At 37.6% G+C, this 22334-nt stretch overlaps 4 protein-coding genes, 1 long non-coding RNA gene and 2 pseudogenes across 6 annotated transcripts; 4 read left to right on the forward strand and 3 right to left on the reverse strand.

Annotated features, from left to right (window-relative positions):
- The first annotated feature begins 242 nt into the window (after nt 1-242).
- On the forward strand, nt 243-889 carry LOC117632288 (dirigent protein 22-like). Its single transcript, XM_034365726.1, has one exon. The coding sequence runs from the start codon at nt 264-266 to the stop codon at nt 849-851; it is 588 nt and encodes a 195-aa protein (XP_034221617.1). The 5' UTR covers nt 243-263; the 3' UTR covers nt 852-889.
- Nucleotides 890-3777: 2888 nt separating this feature from the next.
- LOC117632502 (dirigent protein 22-like) lies at nt 3778-4443 on the forward strand. The gene has a single exon (XM_034366001.1). It carries the CDS (start codon nt 3834-3836, stop codon nt 4398-4400), a length of 567 nt encoding a protein of 188 aa, XP_034221892.1. The 5' UTR covers nt 3778-3833; the 3' UTR covers nt 4401-4443.
- Nucleotides 4444-6895: 2452 nt separating this feature from the next.
- Nucleotides 6896-7400, forward strand: LOC117632964 (annotated as a pseudogene).
- Nucleotides 7401-7836: 436 nt separating this feature from the next.
- Nucleotides 7837-7931, reverse strand: LOC117633327 (annotated as a pseudogene).
- Nucleotides 7932-12217: 4286 nt separating this feature from the next.
- On the reverse strand, nt 12218-16534 carry LOC117629899 (pentatricopeptide repeat-containing protein At5g66520-like). Of its 2 annotated transcripts, XR_004586172.1 has the most exons (3): nt 15053-16534; nt 13783-14747; nt 12218-13682 (listed from the first exon to the last, which is right to left on the reverse strand). XR_004586172.1 is itself a non-coding variant. In XM_034362559.1 (2 exons), the coding sequence occupies exons 1-2, from the start codon at nt 15589-15591 to the stop codon at nt 13898-13900; spliced, it is 1389 nt and encodes a 462-aa protein (XP_034218450.1). In that variant the 5' UTR covers nt 15592-16534; the 3' UTR covers nt 12218-13897. The 2 variants fall into 2 exon arrangements, 1 of the variants encoding a protein (XP_034218450.1); XM_034362559.1 differs by having other exon boundaries at nt 12218-14747.
- Nucleotides 16535-16807: 273 nt separating this feature from the next.
- Nucleotides 16808-17727, reverse strand: LOC117629901. The gene is made up of 2 exons (XR_004586173.1): nt 17437-17727; nt 16808-17294 (listed from the first exon to the last, which is right to left on the reverse strand). It is a non-coding gene; the product is annotated as an uncharacterized LOC117629901 (long non-coding RNA).
- A 774-nt stretch (nt 17728-18501) lies between these two features.
- Nucleotides 18502-21816, forward strand: LOC117632975 (cell division control protein 48 homolog C-like). Its single transcript, XM_034366627.1, has 10 exons — nt 18502-19180; nt 19332-19873; nt 20043-20195; nt 20304-20420; nt 20530-20634; nt 20829-20894; nt 21024-21088; nt 21196-21397; nt 21482-21616; nt 21742-21816. Exons 1-10 carry the CDS (start codon nt 18502-18504, stop codon nt 21814-21816), a joined length of 2139 nt encoding a protein of 712 aa, XP_034222518.1.
- Nucleotides 21817-22334: the final 518 nt, after the last annotated feature.

The following is a 22334-nucleotide window of genomic DNA, read 5'->3' on the forward strand; positions in this document are numbered from 1 at the left end:
ACTGTTTTTATTATTGCGAGATGTCAATACTGAAAATCATATTTGTTGGTGTTGGTGAGAAAATTTCAATAATTTTATTACTCACTTCTCCAAAAATACTTGATTATTATTATAATACAAATTTCATTTCTTATTTCATATTAATAAATGAAAGCCACATGATTTTGTTAAAAAAGTTTAGCCGAACAGAATCATCGTCCTTCATTTTATATAAAGCTACAAAAGAGAGACAAAAAGCTTTGAAGAGTTGCCAAAACAAAACCATGGCTAGAATCTCTCCCATCTTAACTTTCCAATTCATAATTTCCTCCCTCCTCCTCTCTTCCTCTGCCATGACCTTAGTTTCTGGGGAAAGTCATGGGTTTGTGAGAAGCATAGACCCTAAGTTTCTAGGGTTGCAGAGAGAAAAGCTCACCCACATTTGCTTGTATTGGCATGACATTGTTGGTGGGCCCCATCCCACAGCCATAGATGTGGTCCCACCACCCTCCAAGTCATCACCCACAAATTTTGGGCTAGTGAGAATGTTTGATAATGCACTGACCCAAGGGCCTGAGTTGAGCTCAGAATTGGTGGCAAGGGCTCAAGGGTTTTATGCATCTGCAGCACAAAAGGAGCTTAGCCTGCTGATGGCACAGAACTTTGCTTTTGTTCAAGGTGAGTTTAATGGCAGCACCATAACTTTGCTAGGAAGAAATTCAGTTTTCAACAAGGTGAGGGAGCTGCCTGTGATTGGTGGAAGTGGAGTTTTCAGGTTCGCTAAAGGTTATGCTGAAGCAAGTACACACACGTTTGATCTCACCACAGGTGATGCTACGGTGGAGTATAATATTTATGTGTTGCATTATTGATCATGTTTTTGCTTGGTTTTGGTAATTTGGGCCCCTTCGCCTTGTTGTAATTATAAATTATTAGAAGTTCATAGTATAACTACTTTTACTTTGTTTAAAATTAATAAAAGAAGGATTCAGATTATTAGGGCATTTCCACCGCACCTCTCAGCTTGGACAAGGGGGGCCTAGGCCCAAGAAGCAATTTCAAACGGTAAAAAAAGCCCAGGTAAGGTGTGGGCTCCACAAGTCTTGGCAGTCCCGAAGGCAAGAACAGTTCGAGCTATTGCATGAGGGCTGTGACGTCAATGATGATATCAGCAACGAAAAACAAATTTAAAAATTCTATTAAAAAACCAAAAATTTCAGATTTTTTTTTAAAATTATTTATTCATAAATAGCTTGCCTTATTCTCCACTTCCTACACCAAAACTTTATACAAATTCATCTCCTCATATCTCATATGAATAGTGGTTGCCTTTGAGTTGCCATGACAATAGGTGAAAAACCAACAAAAAAATTGCTATGGCAGGCACTATTCATGTGCATAATACCAACCCTTGCCTCCCCTTACCTTTTATCATGACAAATGAATGAAAATATTCTTAGTAATCTAATGTTGGTGTTGCTTCCAGGTTGTTATTGAGTTTGAGGCACAACTCATGGACACATTATCTTTGGCCTCATGCATCTTTAGAAAGCATTAGCATTGCATTAGAGGAAATATCTGTTAAGACTTTGATAACTTGTTGGTATGTTTATTTTATGGAAACAATTATTGATTAACAAAAATACTATTTTTTAAATGAACTAAGAAGAAGAGTCAATTCATAGAAATTATCAATTTTATTCAAGCTCAAATTCTCAATTCAACTTGTACTTCCGCAAATAAACAAATGGTGCGTCCGTACTAACTAGTTTTTGATTTAATAATAGTTATTGTCTCTATTGAGAGTGTAGATCCCACATCGGAAAATTAAAGTTTTACCAAATAGTTTAAAAGATCTTGGCTCCTTAGAATTCACTTATTATTTTTAGGTTAGATGCTCATATCACAGCTCCGAAGAGCCATTATTTTCTGTTTTGTTTTAATTTTCTGATTTTCCAAACAGAACTAGAGAGTTTCAGTTCTTCTTCAAATAGCTAACTTAATTAGCATTAGCAGCCACAACCAGATTAGGAAGACTATGCAGGAAAGCTGACAAAACGCATTACGCACCACCATTGGATTCATATATATAGTATATATGACTAGAAATTGTTGTGCTTTCTTGGAACGGAATAGCAAATCATTAGATTCTGACTTAGACTTGGACACTTTAGAAGTTGTGAGAGAGAGAGAGAGAGAGAGAGAGAGAGAGAGAGAGAGAGAGAGAGATATATATATATATATATATATATATATATATACACTTGGTAGATTTACTCTAACGAGTGCTATTATTTCCACTCACCTCTTATTTTCCCATTCACCTTATTTTAAAGATAAATTTACTTATTTGTAAAATGACTTGTGAGGACAACTCTCTCAATCTCTCTCACAAGCACCCATACCCATATTTTATTTTTTATTTTTTATTTTTATTCGAAATCCACACCCATCTTCATACCCAATTCACCAAACAAAACGAAATCAACATCTTTCTCTCCATGCGTTCTTCAAAAATTAGGAACCAGAAGAAAACCTAAACTTGCAAACTCATAACCCCAATTTTATTTTCAGTCACAGTACATAATCCAATTGTTTTTCTTTCTTCTCTAACTCTAAAGCTCAAGTAGTCCCATAATTACATCGACTTTGAGCTTTTGGACAGCTCTAAAATGGACAGAAACTCATGGCCATTTCCTTTTCTTCCTTTGTCTCTTTCTCTTTCTTTCCTTTTAATTTCAAACTCAAATAACACCTATATTGCAGTCTTTGAAATTAAAAATAAAATCAAGCAAATGTATTTTTATTTTCTGGAACAGATAGAGTGATCAGTGTGAGTTTTTTTTGTGGGTGAAGGGAAGGGGAGTGTTTTTTTCGTCAGCAGTAGAAGGAGAGTTTTTCTTTGATTGAAGAAAGAGAGTTAAATGTTTGTAGGTCATGGTGTTGACGGTTGGGTTTTCGCTAGAGGAGAAGGTTGGGGTGGGGGACTACAATTGGGGTGGGGATAGGTTAATTGAAGAATTTTTTTAATTATTTTTTATAGAATTTTTTTTTATTGTAATAACAAATATGGAAATACAATTAAAGGGTATTTTAGGAATAATAGTGGGTGGAAAGATAGGTTTGTATTTATTCAAATTTATAGGGTGGGTGAGAAGATAAGGTTGGTGGGAAAATATGATAGCGAGGTGGAAATAACAGCACTCTACCCCAACAAGAGAGAGAGAGAGATGCATATATATATATATATGTACAGTCCTGATCTCTTGGACTACAGGGGTCCAAAAGATTTGTGGTCACTCACTGTTGGATGTAAATTCAACGGCTCACTCATTCTTGCACTCATTTTAAAAAACTTTTTTGAACCATTGAATTTACATCCAACGTCCCCATCTCTTGGACCACAGGAGTCCAAGAGATTTGTGGTCACCCACCGTTGGATGTAAATTCAATGGTTCACTCACTCTTACACTTATTTTAAGAAACTTTTTTGAACCATTGGATTAATATCTAACAGTGAATGACCACAATCTCTTAAACTCCTGTAGTCCAAGAGATCGGGACTATATGAAAGTCTCTTTCAGAATATTAAATGTTTGACATTACGCACTAGACAATGATAATTTAAAATACACAATAGACATTACTCACTACACAATGATAATTTAAAATACACAATAGACCTTAACCCCTTAACTGTTTCGTAGAAGAAAGAAAGTCAAATCAGTTGTAAAGAGAGCTTAGTGGAACAGAAACATTTCCCTTCACTTCATTTTTATATATTTTGGAGACCATTTACAAAGCAAGCAGACCATATACAGAAAAGCCTTGAAGACATTAGAGGTGCCAAAACCATGGCTAGAATTTCTCCTATCCTAGCTTTTCAACTCATAATTTCCTCCCTCTTCTCTTCCTTTGCCATGATCCCAGTCTCTGGGGAAAATCGTGGGTTTGTAGGAAGCATTGACCCTAAGCTTTTTGGACTGCAAGAAGAAAAGCTCACCCACATTCAATTATATTGGCATGACCTTCTTAATGGGCCTCACCCTTCTGCCATAGATGTGGTGCCTTCATCCACCAAGTCACCAACAAATTATGGGTTAGTGAGAATGTTTGATAATGCCCTAACCGAAGGACCTGAATTGAGCTCAGAATTGGTGGCAAGGGCTCAAGGGTTTTATGCATCTGCAGCACGAAAGGGGCTTAGCAAGTTGATGGTTCAGAACTTTGCTTTTGTCAAAGGTCAGTTTAATGGCAGCACCATAAATTTGATAGGAAGAAATTCAATTTTGAACAAGGTAAGGGAGCTGCCTGTGGTTGGTGGAAGCGGAGTTTTCAGGCTTGCTAGGGGTTATGCTTTAGCAACAACTCACACTGGTGATGCAACGGTGGAGTACAATATCTATGTGTTGCATTACTGATCATGGGATTTGGGAAGTTCATAGTATGACTTCTTGTATTTTCTTGGAAATAAATCAAATTAAATAAAAGGTGGACTAAGATTACAAATTGGACCTTTTTGCTTAGTTTTTTTCAAAATAAATTATCAGAAGTATGACTTCCTATATTTTCTTGGAAATTAACAAAATAAAAGGTGGACTAATAAGGTGTTCCTTGGTGTTGCTTGTAGCTTCTTGTTCCATATTGACTAAATTTGGGCCCCTTTGCCTTCTTGTAATTATAAATTATCAGAAGTTCATAGTATGACTACTTGTACTTTGTTTCAAATTAATAAAAGAATGATTCAGATTATTAGGGCATTTCCACCGCAGCCCTAGCCCCGGCAAGGGGGGGCCTAGGCCCAAGAAGCATTTTTCAATGGTAAAAAACAACTCAGGCAAGGTGTGGGCCCCATAAGTCCTAACAAGCTTGAAGGCAAGAGCAGCTCGAGGTCCAAGAAGCATTTTTCAATGGTAAAAAAAAAGTCCAGGCAAGGTGTGGGCTCCACAAGTTTTGGCAGGCCCAAAGACAAGAACAGCTTGAGTTGTTGCATGAGGGGTGTGACGTCAGTGATGATGTTAACAACGTAAAAAATTTAAAAAATTCTAAAAAATTACCCAAATTTTCAGAATTTTATTTAAAAAATAAATTGTTTGCCATATTCTTCACTTCTCACACCAAAACTCTATACGAATTCTTCTCCTTAAATCTCATGTGAATAGTAATTACCCTTTGATTGCCATGACAATGGATTGAAAATAAATAAATAAATTGCTAAAACAGGCACTATTCATATGAATAATACCAAGGAAATGCTCTTAGTAGTCTAATGTTGGTGTTGCTTCCAGGTTGTCATTGAGTTTGAGGCACAGCTCATGCACACAAAATCTTTGGCCTCATGTATCTTTAGAAAGCATTAGCATTGCAGAAATATCTGTTAAGACTTTGATACCTTGTTGGTATGTTTATTTTATGGAGACAATTATTGATTAACAAAAAATACTATTTTTTAAATGAACTAAGAAAAAGACTCAATTCATAGAAATTATCAACTTTATTCAAGCTCAAATTCTCAACTTTCACAAATAAACAAGTAGTGTTTCCATTGGCGGATCTAGAATTTTTTTAGCAGAGGTGCAATATTGACTAAGTATTAAAAATGGTTTTTTGGAATAATCATTTTCTCAAAATAATTTTTGGCGGCTTTTATTCCTTATATATCAAATAAGAAAACTTGATTTTATGGGATTTTAGTATGAAGTATATATTGACTTAATGAGCCATCATTTTTAGCCTAAATCGTATTTTGCACTAAAACCAATTTTTCATATTTTGATTTGGTGGGGATTTAATTTTCTAGTATTTTTATTTGAATCCAAATGGGGGGTACTTCCTTATTTACATTGTAAACTTAAATAAATGGAGTACTATAAAAATAAATGAAAGTAAAAGGACAAAGACATTACTTAAATGTTGAAAATGGAAATAAGGTAGTTTGTACACCAGTTGAGCAAATGGACAATTTGAAGCACATACAATGGTTTTTCAGGCGAGACTGCACCTCCTTGTGCTTTAATAGGTCCGCCACTAGGTGTGTCCGTACCTACTAATCTTTGATTTAGTGATAGTTGTTGTCTCTATTGAGAGTGTGGATCCCACATCGAAAAATTAAAGTTTTACCTAATAGTTTAAAAGATCTTGGCTCCTTAGATATTGCTAATTGTTTTTAGGTTAGATGCTCATATCACAGCTCTGAAGAGCAATTATTTTCTATTTCGTTTTAGTTTTCTGATTTTCCAAACAAAACTAGAGGGTTTCAGTTCTTCAAATAGCTAACCTAATTAGTATTAGCAGCCACAACCAAATTAGGAAGACTATGCAGGAAAGTTGACAAAACACATTACGTACCACCAATGGATTCATATATATAGTATATATATGGCTAGAAATTGTTGTGCTTTGTAGGAACGGAATAGTAAATCATTAGATTCTGACTTAGAATTGAACACTTTGTATATATGTATTGTGTATATATAATTCAGTTACTTAACGGGATCTTAGTTATGTAATTTATTTATTAATATATGAAAGCCGTTCTTTTTTTCTTTTTTTCTTTTTTTTAATGTAACTGGGGGGAGGGAATTAAACAAACTACTTGAGTATAGGAATAAACGCTCTTAACCAGTGTAACTAAAAATCCCCCTTTTTAATATAAAAGTCTTTTTTATTATTTTGTTTTTGATTGGATATGGAAGTCTGAGAATATTAAAAATGTTTGCCATTACTCACTGCGCAACGATAATTTAAAATACACAATAGACCTTAACACCTTAACTGTCATATTAATAGAAGAAAGAAAGTCAAATCAGTTGTAAAGAGAGCTTAGTGGAACAGAAACATTGCCCTTCACTTCATTTTTATATATATTGGAGACCATTTACAGAAAAGCCTTGAAGACATTAGAGGTGCCAAAACCATGGCTAGAATTTCTCCTATCCTAGCTTTCCAACTCATAATTTCCTCCCTCCTCTCTTCCTTTGCCATGATCCCAGCCTCTGGGGAAAATCATGGGTTTGTGGGAAGCATTGACCCTAAGCTTTTTGGGCTGCAAAAAGAAAAGCTCACCCACATGCGCTTATATTGGCATGACATTCTTAATGGGCCTCACCCTTCTGTCATAGACGTGGTGCCTTCACCCACCAAGTCGCCTACAAGGGTTTTATGCATCTGCAGCACAAAAGGAGCTTAGCCTGTTGATGGTTCAGAACTTTGCTTTTGTCCAAGGTGAGTTTAATGGCAGCACCATAAGTTTGCTAGGAAGAAATTCAATTTTCAACAAGGCAAGGGAGCTGCCTGTGGTTGGTGGAAGCGGGGCTTTCAGGTTTGCTAGGGGTTATGCTGAGGCAACAACTCACACTTTTGATGGCACCACCACCGGTGATGCTACGGTGGAGTACAATATCTATGTGTTGCATGATTGATCATGGGATTTAGGAAGTTTATAGTATGACTTCTTGTATTTTCTTGGAAATAAATCAAATATAATAAAGGTGGACTAAGATTACAAATTGGACACTTTTGCTTGGGTTTGTTAAAATAATTATCAGAAGTTTATAGTATGACTTCCTGTATTTTCTTGGAAATTAATAAAATAAAAGGTGGATTAAATTAGTCTAATAAGGTGTTTCTTGGTGTTGCTTGTAGCTTCATGTTTCATATTGACCAAATTTGAGCCATATTCCTTTATCTCCTCCAATTTTCTCTTTTGGTAAGTCATTTCAGAGCTTGATAGAGCTTTCGTCATGTTGTGTTCTTCCCCTACCTATCTCTCTTCAACGAACCCTCTTAAAATCCTTTCTCCCCTTACTTTGAAACCTATGTTTCTCATAAGAACTCACAGTTCTCTCTCTGGCAGGAACAAAAAAGCTCCCACACATGTACACAATCCTTGCTCAGAGGCCATGTTAATCTTCTCTGTATTGTTCCAATTTTATTAGATACCCAAAAAGGGCACAAGACTAATTGAGTAGGCAACGTGTATAAAGCCTTCATGTGCAGCCTACTATGTCGATGTGGGATTTGTAATTAAACGCATATACCAATACAAAGAGTGGGCCACGGGAGGCACCAATTATGTGGCCTACTAATATTACTAGCATCCTAGTTTTGAAAATATTTACAGTTGAATTAAAAGCACTACCATTTTGCAAACCCACATCAGCATGAGGGCAAATGAGCTCGGACCCAAAGAGATGACAAAACAAATGAGGTCAAAATTTAAACCCCAAAAAGAAAAAAGAGAGAAGTAAATAAAAGTCAGACAGAAAATGGAAATTTAGTCTCAAAAAAGTCATTAGATGGGTTAATCAATCATCTAATCATTTACATATTCATGCTGACGCTTAATGGGACACCTTAGCTACTATACTTTGATCACTAATCATGATGCTGCCAAGTGCCAAGTGCCAAATGATTTCAAATTGCTTGGTATCCTGTGGGACCCTTTCCCAAAAAATTTTCAAGCCATAAACCAGGTTTGAGCGGATAAACCCCAATTATATATGGATGAGGTTTAAGCAGCTTGCTTGTGCATGTGTGGTTTTTTAAGCATTGGACAAGTCTAGACTTTCTTTCTTGGCCATAACAAATGCTTATGTCATATTGATATTCCTCTACTCCACTTTGCATACCAAAATACAATAGCACGAAAATAAAACTCAGGTATAAGTTCAGAAAAAATCAGTTAATTTTTTTTCTTCTACATATCCAATTTAGATCATACATACATGCATGCAGATGGTGGTGATGATTTCATGTACCCAAATTGAAGCAAGCAGTTAGTTGAAAACCAGAAATATGCATATCCCCTTTCAATATTTAGTTTCCTTTAGCAGCTTAAAATATACATAAAGCATGCAAAGGTGACTTGGACCACCATTCTAGGCACGACTTTCCCAATAATATTGTTCTTTTTGCGACTTTTGCCTTCACTACAAAATAAATCCTACCCTTTTATTTTTTTTTTCTGTTCAATATTATTATTCCTCTCATCTGCTCGTATTCCTGTCCATGGTCGGTCGTACGTGGCAATTCCTCATTGGTTGACAGCTCAATTAACGAATCTTAACCATGGACTATTCTCACCGTCACTTGGAATTATCCCGATGGATCTGCAAGCAAAAAGAAGAATCCCTATAATGCAAGTAAAGAAAGCCAAAAAAGAAAAAGTTGCACAAACCCTTTAGAAATAAAGAAAAAAACCAAGTTTGCATACATGAGTAAGTAATCAAAAATACGAAAATTAAAATAAAATAAAATAAACAAAAATTCATAGATATTCTCTATATAAACCAAGTTCACAGCACAAGTTTTTCTCAAAGACGATCAAACAAGTTCATTCTAGAAAAAACCAGTCGCACAAAAAGCTTTCAAATTTCAAAAACCCTACGATACTATGGATAGGAACTACAACTATTATTCTTACTGGGACTACTTCTCCATCCCTCTCCACCTTTGCTTCTTCATTTCCATCCTCGTCTTCATCTTGGGCTTCACATGGTACATCAACTACGAGTCAATGTTTGAGGATTTGATGACTCAGGTCAAACTCTTCCTCATGCTTGTTCCGCTGCTGCTTCTTCTTGTCGTCCACTGCTTATCGGGTGGCTTGTCGTTTTTTCTGCCGTTTCCGGAGAAGGATTCGCTGCATAGGGCCGGAGGGTCTCCGTGGGGTGTTGGACTTGTGCTTGTGTTCCTTTTGATCATGATCTCTTACCAGTCTTCTTTCCACGAAAGATGGTTTCCCTTACTAAGTAGATGATGATGGTGATTTATTAGGTGTATATACATAATATATATTTTCAATGAAATGGGTATTTTGTAGTAATAGTACTAAAGCTTGGGATTTGCCTTGTTCTTTTTGGCATACAAATCTAGCCAGCTAGCTACTTTTTTTTTCTTTTCTTTTTTTTGGTTGAGATAATTGTATGTAACTTGGTGTTATGATATTCCACTTATGAAGTACTCTTTTATTTTTATTTTTTTTATCAAGACCCATTTCATTATTCATGAATGCTGACCGATCATATAATATTTATATCCTATAGATTTGTTCTTACCGAATAAATACATATTTATGAAGCACTATATTGTTCCATTTTTTAAAATATGGTTTAGGACTAATTTTCTCTATGATTGTGGCGTACTAATATTATATAGCTCATATATGTTGGTTATGCGGCAAACTGTACATTAGGAAACGTTATTATAATTTGTAAGATTCATTTATACTTCGTGTAACACATGGAAAAAATATATGATATTATACAGAAGATTTCACAATTAAGTTAGTGTTGGCTGCTAATGAGGTTTAGTTTATGGCATCAGTTGTGTTGTGTATGTGAGAAATTTCCTCCCCCTAGTTTAGACTTTCGCTTGTATTAAAAAAACTTAATGTTGGCCTCCCATTTAAGATGATAAAACCTTTTACAATTAAGTATTAAATTTTGATCCATTAATCATGGCTGTGATTAATCATGGAAAATATAATAATATTACCCATGGTTACGTTACGTCCATAAGAAAATGTTTCATAAAACTTACGACCTTGAAAAGCTAACTGATGGTATTGACTGACAGCAAATGAGAGGTACAATTTGGCTCCATTTCTTGGGATGTAGTTGAAATTGGTATCTACTATCTGGGGCTAAAGATTGTCCAACATCACCATATCCCCAAATAAAACCAGTTGGAAGAAATTGGCAGACAGCTACACTCTACTTAAAACAAACAACCCCAATATTAATTATTAATTATTGCAATTTGCAAGGACTTTGCCTGGTTTAAGGTTTTATTTACTAAAATTTCAGTTATTAGGAGTTTCAAGCACTTTCTCAAAATAATTAAAGTGTAAAAGCACTCTTGTAAGTTGTAACAGAAAGATCTCACTCAAAATTCAAATGGGGCTCATGTGGTGGAACCCCCCAGACTACTTTTATACTTCTGATGATGATGATGAGAAAATTAATAAATTAGTTGGACCAAAAAAAAAAAAGTTTTTTTTTTTTTTTTTTTTTCTTTCTTGACTGAAACAACGAATAATAAATTGATTTTATTATGAGTGCAAGTAATTAAGCACTTCTTCCCAATATATAAGCGGACAATAGGACACAGTCAGCCAGATGACCAAGTGTCCTTAGAGCACGTGTCAGAGGCGTCAGTAGCACGTGACTTTTGGCCTGAAGGATGCAGCCCCACCCACCGCCCACGGGAGCCGTATGGAAGGTCAGGTCCGACGGGTCCGACACCACATAAGGTCAACACAAATTGTAACCAAACTATAATGGGGGGTTACGCGTTCCTTTTTTGGGTGTGGCATTCATTTTGTTACTTACATGTACATAAGATTGATTGCATATAAGCTATTCTTCATTCCTTTCTATATCTACAAGGTTAGATTATTCTCTTTTTAAAAACTTCTTATTTGTCAATATGACATTGGTTAATCCATGTAGCACTAAATTGGCGTCTTTGTAAGCAAAAAAAGTAGCAGTTAATTTGATAGTACGACGAACGGAAGAGTCTATAGTGTAACAATTTGTAACTTCAAGAGTGGTTTTTGTCAAAAAATTTTAAAAACAAGGATCAAAATGTAACAAACCTGAACCAAAGGGATGCCGAGGGCAATTTGCCCATAAATAAATTGCAGCAGTGTGCCATTAGCATCAGAGCATATGGTTGTCTAAGCTCAATTCAAATGCCAATAACGGCAAATATGATACAGCATTTCCAACCACTACCATAATATTGAGAAGAATATAAATTAAACAAAACAATTTTGGGTATTAATTTGGATATTAAATCTGATTATAGAAATGTACAGAATCAGAAGAGCCATGGTCCATATCCTCTGTTTAGAGTGGAGACGAGGCCTACACTTGACTTAATGAAACTTCATTAATGGTGGAGGATTAACAGTCTAGGTTTCTAACTAGGGAGTGGTCCATTTGCACAGTTGCCCTAGCTCCCATTGGACGAGTCAGCAATTGGCTAATTTCTTTTCTGTTTTGTCAATTGCTTGCTTCCTTGGGAAGGGGTTTGAGTTTGTTTTGTTGGTAAGAATGACAAGGATATCAATAAAGTAATATTGATCCGAAAAAATTGCAGAAGATTAAACCAAGGAAAGTACAAAATAATTCATCTCCATATGTTTTTTTTGTTTTTTTGTTTTCTGTTCTCTCAGGCATCCATGGAAGTCAGATCCTGCTTTTAGGGGAAGCAGCAAGAGTGGTAATTTGCATAGATACATACAATATATGATTTCATTCATATTCCATTGAAAAAGGCTAGCCATCAAATGAAAGTCAAATCACATGAAGGAGAAGCAGCATAACATTACATATTCATACCTGTCCTCTGAACAGAGAGACAGAGAGACATCCATTAAGCTAGAAAAGAAGGCCATGCAAGGAAGGTTGGTAAGAAATGAGAAAGAAAAGCAGAAATAGTACAAAGGCCACACCCCAAGGTGAGCCTCCAGCTCTGTGGATGGCTCCAGGCTCAGACCCTGGAATGCTAATGCTAACTTGGCTGCCTGTGGAGAGCCAATGAACTACAATGACTATAAGCAAAGGAGAAATTACCAGCAAACGTTGCAGCAGCTCGGATACTGTGGCCATTACAGCGTCGTAAACCACGTAACCTACAAACCCACAAATGAGTATCATAGTAGCCATTGGGAGCCAATTTTCTGAGAGATTGAAAAACCAAGAACTTGATCTGGGAGCTGAAGCCATGAGCAAGAAGCTTAGTGTTCAGAGAGTGGAACTTGCGGAGTGAGTGGGGATATGCAAAGGCGTACAAGTAAAAGGCCCATATATGTCTCCTTTTTTGTAGTTACTCTGCTGGACTTAGCATATACTGCTCAGCAGGAAAAATAATTGAGGTCTGTACTGTTGAAACTTTTGTTCCATTTTGCCTTTTATAACAGAGGGAACAATTTACCAAGTTTAAGTTGGAATTTAACCCTCCCATGTGGAAGCATGTGATCATGGATTGAGCTACTCACCATGGAAAGTGAGGGCAATGATGGGATTTCACAAGAATCTCAAATGGATTTTGCCAAAATTAGAATCGGTAATATTTAGAGTGTGCATAAAAAATGTCACTGTCAAAAACACTTTCGGTTCCCACCATAATTCTCACACAGGGGCAGGTAATCCAATGCTACAAAGGGTTGAAATTACCCCAAGAAGTAATAATGGTAACTTGAGCAACTCAAGTATCGACTACCACTGCTAGTGATGCACACAAAGCAAACTTGTGCTTGGCATAAAGGGGACACATTAAGCAACTTGACAATGCAGAATTTATCAGAATGCATCATGCATGAAATGAATAGATCAGCAACTCTGTGCTCTACGATTAGTGTGAACTTCCACAATTTATACCTAGAAGTATTTTTCTTTGTTCATAAGTCAGAGAGTTTGCAGTCCGGAGGCTGAATGAATTAGAAGCAATCTCCTATGACTACTTGCAGATCAGGAAGCAAAGTCCGATATTTTTAAATACCATTTCTTGCACCTTCTTCAAGCCTCATGTTCATTCCCCAGATGAAAATCTCATAGAAATGCATCCACTCCTAACTGAAATTTACAGCGGCATCTAGGAAAAAGTTTAGTTGCGATGTCCCAATCTGCTCTTGACATTCAGGGAAATTCTCATAAGCACCAACAAAGCTCGATTTTCTGGTCGGGACTCCAACACTATTCAAAGAAACAAGAATAAAGAATCAAATCCTAATAATCACCAGTTTACACTTCTCACCGTCCAATTCCAAATTTGGATGCTCTATCACTTTATTACCTTTCTTGACCAGTCATCCTTATCCAGCTTTCCTCAGGGTCCTTTCTTTCCTCTTGGCCATTCTGTCCATCCCCTCTCTGCAAACATTCTAACTTTAGCCTCCTGGAAACGAAACTTACACTAGAGGCTCATTTATAGTAGCTGCAGTAGAACCACCACCACCTACCTCTACCCAACTGCACCCGGGAACCTTTACCAAACCATTCTGTTTCATGGCTACTCGTAGATCAGCAGCATCATTCCAACAACCAGAAAGAGAAGATACACTAGCAGCAAGTACATAGTTTGCGCCCAGGTTAGGCTCTGATATAAGGAGTTTCCTGAGTTTATCATCTAAAGTAATAGCCACGCCATGGTTCCTACAAGCACCCAAGAAGCTCCTCAGTATAACAGAGTTAGGCTCCATTGGCATATTTTTGATAATCTCATAAGCTTCTTCAATCAGACCAGCTCTTCCAAGCAAATCTACTAAGCATCCATAATGTTCCAATGTTGGCTGAATACCATACGTTCTCACCATCTGATTGAAAAATTGTCGACCTTTATGTACGAGGCCCAAATGGCTACAAGCTGACAAGATGGCAGAAAATGACATGCTGTCTGGTACCAGCCCAGTTTGTTCCATGCGGGTAAACAATGAGATAGCATCCTTTCCATGACCATGATCGGCAAGACCAGAGATCATAATTGTCCAAGACTGCAAATTCTTCTCACTCATTGAATTGAAAACTTGGAAGGCTTTCTCAACGTGCCCACACTTAGAATACATCTCAAGGAGAGCCGTCCCCAAAGCAACATCTATCCCAATGCAATTGACAACAATGTAGCAATGAATGGACTCTCCTGCTCTAAAATTAAGAAGGCGGGTACAGGCAGAAAGCAAGCTTACCAAAGTGACTGAATTTGGGTTTTCATTCGCTAGTTTCATGTCTTGAAAAACCTTAAAGGCATCCAAGGGACAATTGCTGAAAACAAAAGAAGGAAAATGAATATGAGTAATAATATACCTGTGTTTAGGAAAGGTTATTTTGGTAGAGCATAAAGAATGACTAACTAGTTAACATAAAATCAGATAGAACTTAAAAAACAAATGCAAATCTCAGAAATCCATTTTTGGTTCTTATCTAGCATTTGGTTCTATGTACTGCCATAAAACATCTTTCAAGTAATAACCGGTGCATAAGAATGCCAGAAACTACATGCTCCAAATTGCACAGTGATGCAACAAAAAGAGAAAAGGTTAAACAATTTGAACAAAGAAGGTGCATACCATGCTACATATCCTGCAATCATAGAGCTCCAAGAAACCACATCTCTAACAGTCATTTCATCAAACACCCGCCTTGCAAGCCTGATTGCGCCACAAGCAGCATACATCCTCAAAAGGGTATTCCGTATATACCGGTCCGAATCAAAACCCACCTTGAGAATCAAAGAATGCACAGGCCCACCTACTCCAACAATTGAACATCGACCGCATGCTTTCAAAACAAAAGGGTACGTAAAATTGTCGGGTTTAAGCCCAATTCTGTGAAGCTGAAAGAAGAAGTTGAGCGATTCAAGTGGATTTGAGCTGTTTGTAAAGGCTCTGATAATTGAATTCCAAGCAAAGAGTGGAGGCTTAATGGGTATATGATCAAAGACCAGTTTGGAAAATTCGACCGAAATTGAGCAGGCAGCATATATGTAGTGAGAGACGAAGTTGGGGTTGTGATCGAGACCGGTTTTAAGGACGAGAGAGTGGAGTTGGAGTAGATGAGCAGCAGAACTTGACCGTTGAATGAGCAGTTGAATCTGGCGGGAAACCATTGGCACGAACGCAACGGAATTCGAGAATCAACGGAACGAAAGTCTGAAATGATTTTAACTCAAAATAACATGTTCACTCAAACTCTTATTTTTAACAATAATTAGAAAGATACAATTGCACCGAGTGGGGCTAAAACATTAAACCGTAAACTATATAATATAAGAGCCTCACTTCTGAAGTTTCAATGGCGTTTGGGTAACAGAGTCACCACCCAGACCCAGACTCACTCTGGGTTTGATTTGAATAGAGCAAGAACAACAATGTTTCTGGCGTTTGGGTAACAGAAACACACCAGCAAAGGCACGAACATGATAGAAGCAACAACAACAATGTCCCCAGCCAGAGACAACAAAACTGACGGCAGCAAGAGCAACACAATGCACTGGCACCAGCAAGAGCAAAAGGCACTGGCACCAGCAAGACAAGGCAGGGCAAACAACTGTGGCAGCAGCAACAACATAGACAACTTCACTTCACTCTTCCTCTCCCCCTAAAGAGAAGGGGTCGATAGAGCCATATGATCAGTGGTACTTGAGAAACAGGCACGGACAATCAGTCATGATATATAGGTAGGTGAATTGCAATGGAATAGATGAGCAGCAGTGTCACTCCCTCTCAAACCCGATGATGTATGAGAGTCGAGATTTGGAGAAAGTAACACCCAAATAAACAGAGAGACAAAGGCCAGCTAGGAGAAGGCTTGGCAAACGGTGACGAGGCTTGCGGAGGTTTGCGATGGCTCGGTGAACAGTGACGAGGCTCACGGAGGAAAGAGATCAAGCCATCAATGACCAAGGGGCGTGTTGCCCATATGGTATACATTTAAAAGAGAGGCTCGGCTGTGAGCGCAAGAGACTGAAACTAACATGGGCTCAATATGATTTTAGCAAAAAGCAAGCTCATAGAGAGATGAAAAGTAAGAGAAAAAAGGCAGTAGCAGGCATATGTAGAGAAAAAGAAAGGTAATGACTCAACATAAACACCGCAAGGATAGAGACAAGGGTAAAATTGTAGAAAGGTATAGTTATGGCTAAGGCAGAAGAAATATATGTTGATTATTAAGGAAAGGAGAAACGGGGATTTACAGCAAGGTGAAGACCCATGATGGGTTAGGATGGGTTAGGAATGAGGAATGCCAACAACTCTCAATTTGTCAGAGGTTATTACAGGTTAGGAACCAAGCTCTTATACCATGTCAAACAAAGTAGCGTAAAATATTCAATTATGCTCATATTCACTCATATTATTATTTTTCTCAAATATAGAGGTATTTATACAAGTACAAAGATATATTAACTCTAAATAAAATAGAAAATATATCTAAATTACAATATGAAGTAAATCTCTACTACTATTTGGTATGCTTCATTATGCCTCACTGGACTGGATTGGATTAAATAATATTTGAAACCCATGTTTAGTAAGGGAGATGATTATCTTAAATGAGATTATATTGTCCAATAGTTAAAAAAAGCCCGACTCGTACAGCTAATATAGTGAACCCAAAATTGGGTTCGCAAAATAGGACGCTTGTTGTTTTGAACACGCGAGTCCGACTTCCTTATCGCTTAACCCCACCACAGATCCAATCGACGAAACACAGTGCCCAGCGCTCCATCCTAGATTTCTTCTCAGAACTATCCCAGCCACCAACATAACCTAGAACCATCTCTCTTCGCCATCTGAGTCCAATTCGTAGTAGCTCCAAAGAAAAAAAAGAAAAGCAGAAAATAATGAAACCTGAAACAGAGAGAAAAAAAAAAAGGAAATAGGAAGAAAAGAAAAGAAGAAAAAATCTGGGTCTGTGTACTTTTGATACTGCTCCTATTTGGGTACTTTCTTACTTGCTAATGATGTTTTGGGGTGTCTAGAAATCGCTTGAGCTTTGTTGAGTTGGCGTAGTTCATTTTCATTCGAACACACCCTTCGTTGCGCTCAGACAATGAAGATGGCGGTGCTGGAAAAAAATGGAGCCATCTTGCTACTATTGCCAAATTGCTCATCTTGGATTACAGGGTATGATGCCCTGCTTGGTGGAGACCCACAGAAAAATGGTGGCAATGAAGCCAGTTGGTTACTGGATCTCTCCTCACAATTGAGGAAAGGAAAAAAAAAAAAAAACCAGAACAGAAAGAAAAGATGGAGAAGAGGAGAATAAATAAAAGAGAGAAAAGTAAAAGAAAGAGAGAAAAACAAGAAAAACAAGAATAAAATACTAGAAAAAAAAACAGGGAGAGAGAAAGAGAGCTGGCAGGGTTGATAGGGGTGGGGCTCTTTTAAAATTCTTTTTTTTTTTGGGTAACTCTTTTTTAATATTCACTATTTTAATATTTAAATTAATTAAAAATCAAACATAAATAAATAATTATACAACCCAACTCTTTTTCAATTCACACGGGTTGGGTTGTATAATTATTTATTTCTGTTTAGTTTTTAATTAATTTAAATATTTAAATAATTATTTTTTAGTTCGACACAGTACCAAATATAAGTATTCACTATTTTTATAATTAAGCTTCTTAGTCCGACGCAGCACCAAACATATGTCAGTACTTAATCCAGCTTAAGCAAATCTGAGTTAATTCAAGACAATCCTAGAATTTAATCCCGTCCATAATAATCCGCCGTACCAAATAACCTCCAATAGAATTAAATAATAATTAGTAAATAATCAAAATCCTAATGAAATAAGGAATCAAAATTCTAACTAACTAAGGACTCACGGAAAGCACCGACTTTGGCTATAACTCTAGACTATATAAGGGGCCTCCTGACATTTAAATGGTGGTTCGAAAACAGAGTATGAGCTTGAACAGAGCAAGTTACCGATTGCTGGGATTTGATTGTAAGTTGTTTCAAATTCTGGGATTTTGATATTTAAAGTGTAATTGTCTGGACTTGCATCTGTCATGACACTCTCTCCTTCTCTTTCTCTTGCCAAACCCGGATGGGTTTGGTTTGGTTTCTCCGCTGGTTTGAGGCCAACACTGAACCAAACCAAACCGTATTTCTTGAACGGTGCAATCTGCAGTTCAGGGATGAAATCCATCCATTCTGCGTCGTGCTCACCACAACTTTTTCGTATTCGTTCGGAGTCCTTGATAAAGCCTTTCGCTAACCATAACAGAGATTATTCTGATTCTGCCTCCGCCCCTGCCTCCGCCTCCGCCTCTGTCTCTATCTCTGTCTCTGTCTCTGCCTCTACCTCTCCCTCTCCCTCCGACCCTGACTCTCCCTCCGACCCTGCCTCTCCCTCCGACTCTGACTCTGACTCTGACTTCGACTCCGACAGAGACTCTGACTCTGATTCCAAAGAGGCCAAGTGTAACGAGGCCAAAAGGGATGTGAAAGGCCCGAGATTTAAGGACCTAGGTGGAATGAAGAAGGTGCTAGAGCAGCTGGAAGACGTGATTTGCAGGCTTCGGTTTCCGAAGCTGGCAAAGTCGCTCGGAGGCAACCCCATATCTGGAATTCTCTTGCATGGACCACCAGGCTGTGGGAAGACCCAACTGGCTCACGCCATTGCCAATGAAACCGGCTTTTCCTTTCATAACGTTTCTGCCCCAAGCTTCATCAATAGTTACTATGGTACGTACGAACGCATTCATCTTTTAATCTTTGTATCCATTAAAATTTGCATGCATACAACTTACAAGCCTCCTCAATGCTTAATGCAATTGTTCAAAATAGTCTTTATGATGCACTCTTCATTACCTCGTTTATGTTTCGCACGCACTAGGTGAATCTGAAAGGAATATACGAAGGCTTTTTTCCGAAGCGTATGAAACGTCGCCTTCAATTGTGTTCATCGACGAAATTGATTCTATTGCTTCAAAAAGAGAGGACTCAAGTTATGTAACGGCATTGGCACAACTGCTGACTTGCATGGACGAACAGAGATCGCACAATGTTCTTGTAATAGCAGCTACCAATAGACCTGATGCTCTTGACCCCGCTCTGAGGAGGCCCGGGCGATTTGATCTTGAGATTTCTTTCAACGTTCCGGATGAAAGTGACAGGGTTGAGATTCTTAAGGTGGTTACGAGCAATTTAGGCCTTGAAGGTCCTCTTGATCTTGTTAAAATAGCGCGGTCTACGGCAGGGTATGTTGGAGCTGATTTGAGAGCTGTGGCTGACAGAGCTTGTGATATTGCCAGGAAAAGGATACTAGCAGAGAGGTATCCTAATATGTCAATTGCTTCTATGAACGAGGCGAATTACAATGAAGATTGGGTGGAGAAAGAAAAAGAAAAGCTCGCCATCACGGTGGCTGATTTTGAGGTTATCTGAAATTTATTTATGCATGTTGCTTTTAGTATGCTGCTTATAGATGAATTTGCCAATTTGTTTTCTGAACTAATTTAATTATCTCAAGCCCCAAATTTTCCACACAAAAAAAGGTTAAAATGTTTGTAAAGGTAATGAGTGTTAATTATGTGGTATTCTGCAGAAAGCAATTCAAGAGGTTCAGCCTTCCTTAAGAAGAGAAGGATTCTCTGCAGTCCCTAATGTGAAATGGGAAGATGTTGGCGGTCTAGATACTTTAAGGCACGAATTTAACCTTCATATAGTTAATCGTATGAAGTATCCTGACATCTATAAGGTAATCAGTATCTATCTGCACTTTATTTTTTTATTTTTTTAGTGTTTTGTTTTTCATCTCTCACTCTGCCTCTCTTATCTCCTCCTGTCTCTGTGTTTGTGCTTTCAGGAATTCGGAATGAATCTAGAGACGGGTTTTCTGCTCTATGGGCCTCCAGGATGCGGTAAAACACTGATAGCCAAGGCTGTTGCAAATGAGGCAGGAGCCAACTTCATTCAAGTTAAGGTGTGTGTTATTTTTATTTTGGTCCCTGGAACGTAAACATTTCAACGTATGTTTTTGCATAATTTGAGAGAACCCATTTCGTTTCTCACCGCCTCTGTTAACTGGTTAGGGCCCTGAACTTCTAAATAAATGGGTTGGAGAAAGTGAGAAGGCAGTTCGAACATTGTTCAGCCGTGCAAGGGCATGCACACCATGCATACTTTTCTTTGATGAGGTTTGTGGTTCTATCTTCTCCACAGTTGTTCTTCCTGCTATCCACCTTATAGATTTCCGTCATTAGATCTGCACCCTTTCTTAATACATAAAGCTGTCTGTCGTTGGGCATGGCGAGTTGTTTCGTGGAAAAAGTGTCCTACAAATCATATATATCTCTTTTAAAGGTTTTCTCTGTGAATTCTGGGCATGCAGGTGGATGCTTTGACAACAAAGCGAGGACAAGAAGGAGGGCAGAATGTTGAGCTGCTATTGAACCAGGTAAAATAATCTGAAAACACAGGTTTTCAACCGTTCAAGTTCATCCATTCTGTATACATTCGCGCACACAATCACTCATCTATTGTTCATCTATGGAGAAAATCAACTGACTACTGCTTAAAACTGCAGTTACTTGTAGAGTTGGACGGTGGAGACCAGCGGAAGGGTGTAATTGTCATTGGTGCCACTAATAGGTAAAGCTCCTTGTCCATATTCTTCTTCAGTTTTCATGACCACGATGATGATGATTATGCATTTCTGCATCTCTGAATTTTCCTACATGTTGTTGTGTGTTTGGCAGACCGGATGTAATGGACCCTGCTGTTTTGCGACCCGGAAGATTTGGTAAGCATATTTATGTTCCCCTGCCCAGTAAAGATGAGCGTGGTTTCATCTTAAAAGCTCTTGCAAGGAACAAGCCTATAGATTCCCGTGTAGATCTGAGCGAGATTGGACAGAGAAACGCATGCGAAAATTTTACTGGAGCTGATCTTGCTGCACTGGTATGGCTATTTTTGTTAACCCTTTCATTCTATAGTAACTGAAAGGAGAACTAACATATGAATTCATCAATCTGTTCATGCTAGATGCATGAAGCTACCATGGCTGCTGTTGAAGAGAAAGTGACATCAATCGCGAGTTCGGATTCATCTCCCTGCACAATCAAAGAAACTCACTTTGAGAAAGCACTGGCTAAAATCACACCATCTCTAACAGACGAGGTATATATGAATCAATTTTGTCACTGTGTGATTCCCCTTCGCCTTGTGTTTCTTTTTTAGTTCTTCTTTGGCCCTTAAGCTACCAACTTTGTAAGTTTACATTTTCCGTTGCTTCTCCGGTGCAGGATTTGCAAGACTATCAGATATTTGGCGAAAACAGGGCTAATGGATTCAAGGCCAAAAAGTTTGCCTTTTGTTAGATTTAAATCATGTCTTTTCTTTTGTTGTTCTAGACCCACTAGTTTTAAAATCTCATGTTTATTACCCATTTTGCTTTTTGAAATATATATTGTAAATCCGAAAATCATGATTTAATGCATCTTTTACTTCATTTATATATTCCATTCAGAGATACTTCTTCGGCTACTTCAAAATGGCAAAAGACCTCCTTGGTGCTTATTTTCTCTGCTTAATGATATTAAGTTCTTGGGTACACAAGTATAGGTCCAACAATTCCAGCATGTTTTCCGGGAAGCAAATATGGTTATGGATGTTCTTGTAAAGTCAATTTTTATATTCGGAATGTAGGGATCCTAACGATCATCGTTGTAATTCTCTTTTTGCTTTTAGGAAAGAAAAAAAAAATTGATATATTTACAACTGAGAGTAATACATCTTTTATTACTAATTCAAAATTTTAATTATGAATTATGGCGTGTTTATTTATCAGTTTTGACATGATTCCAATTCATGCTTCTCCGGTGTTTACTAACGCATG

The sequence above is a fragment of the Prunus dulcis genome, chromosome 6 (assembly GCF_902201215.1).
Source record: "Prunus dulcis chromosome 6, ALMONDv2, whole genome shotgun sequence".
NCBI classification, from domain to species: domain Eukaryota; kingdom Viridiplantae; phylum Streptophyta; class Magnoliopsida; order Rosales; family Rosaceae; genus Prunus; species Prunus dulcis.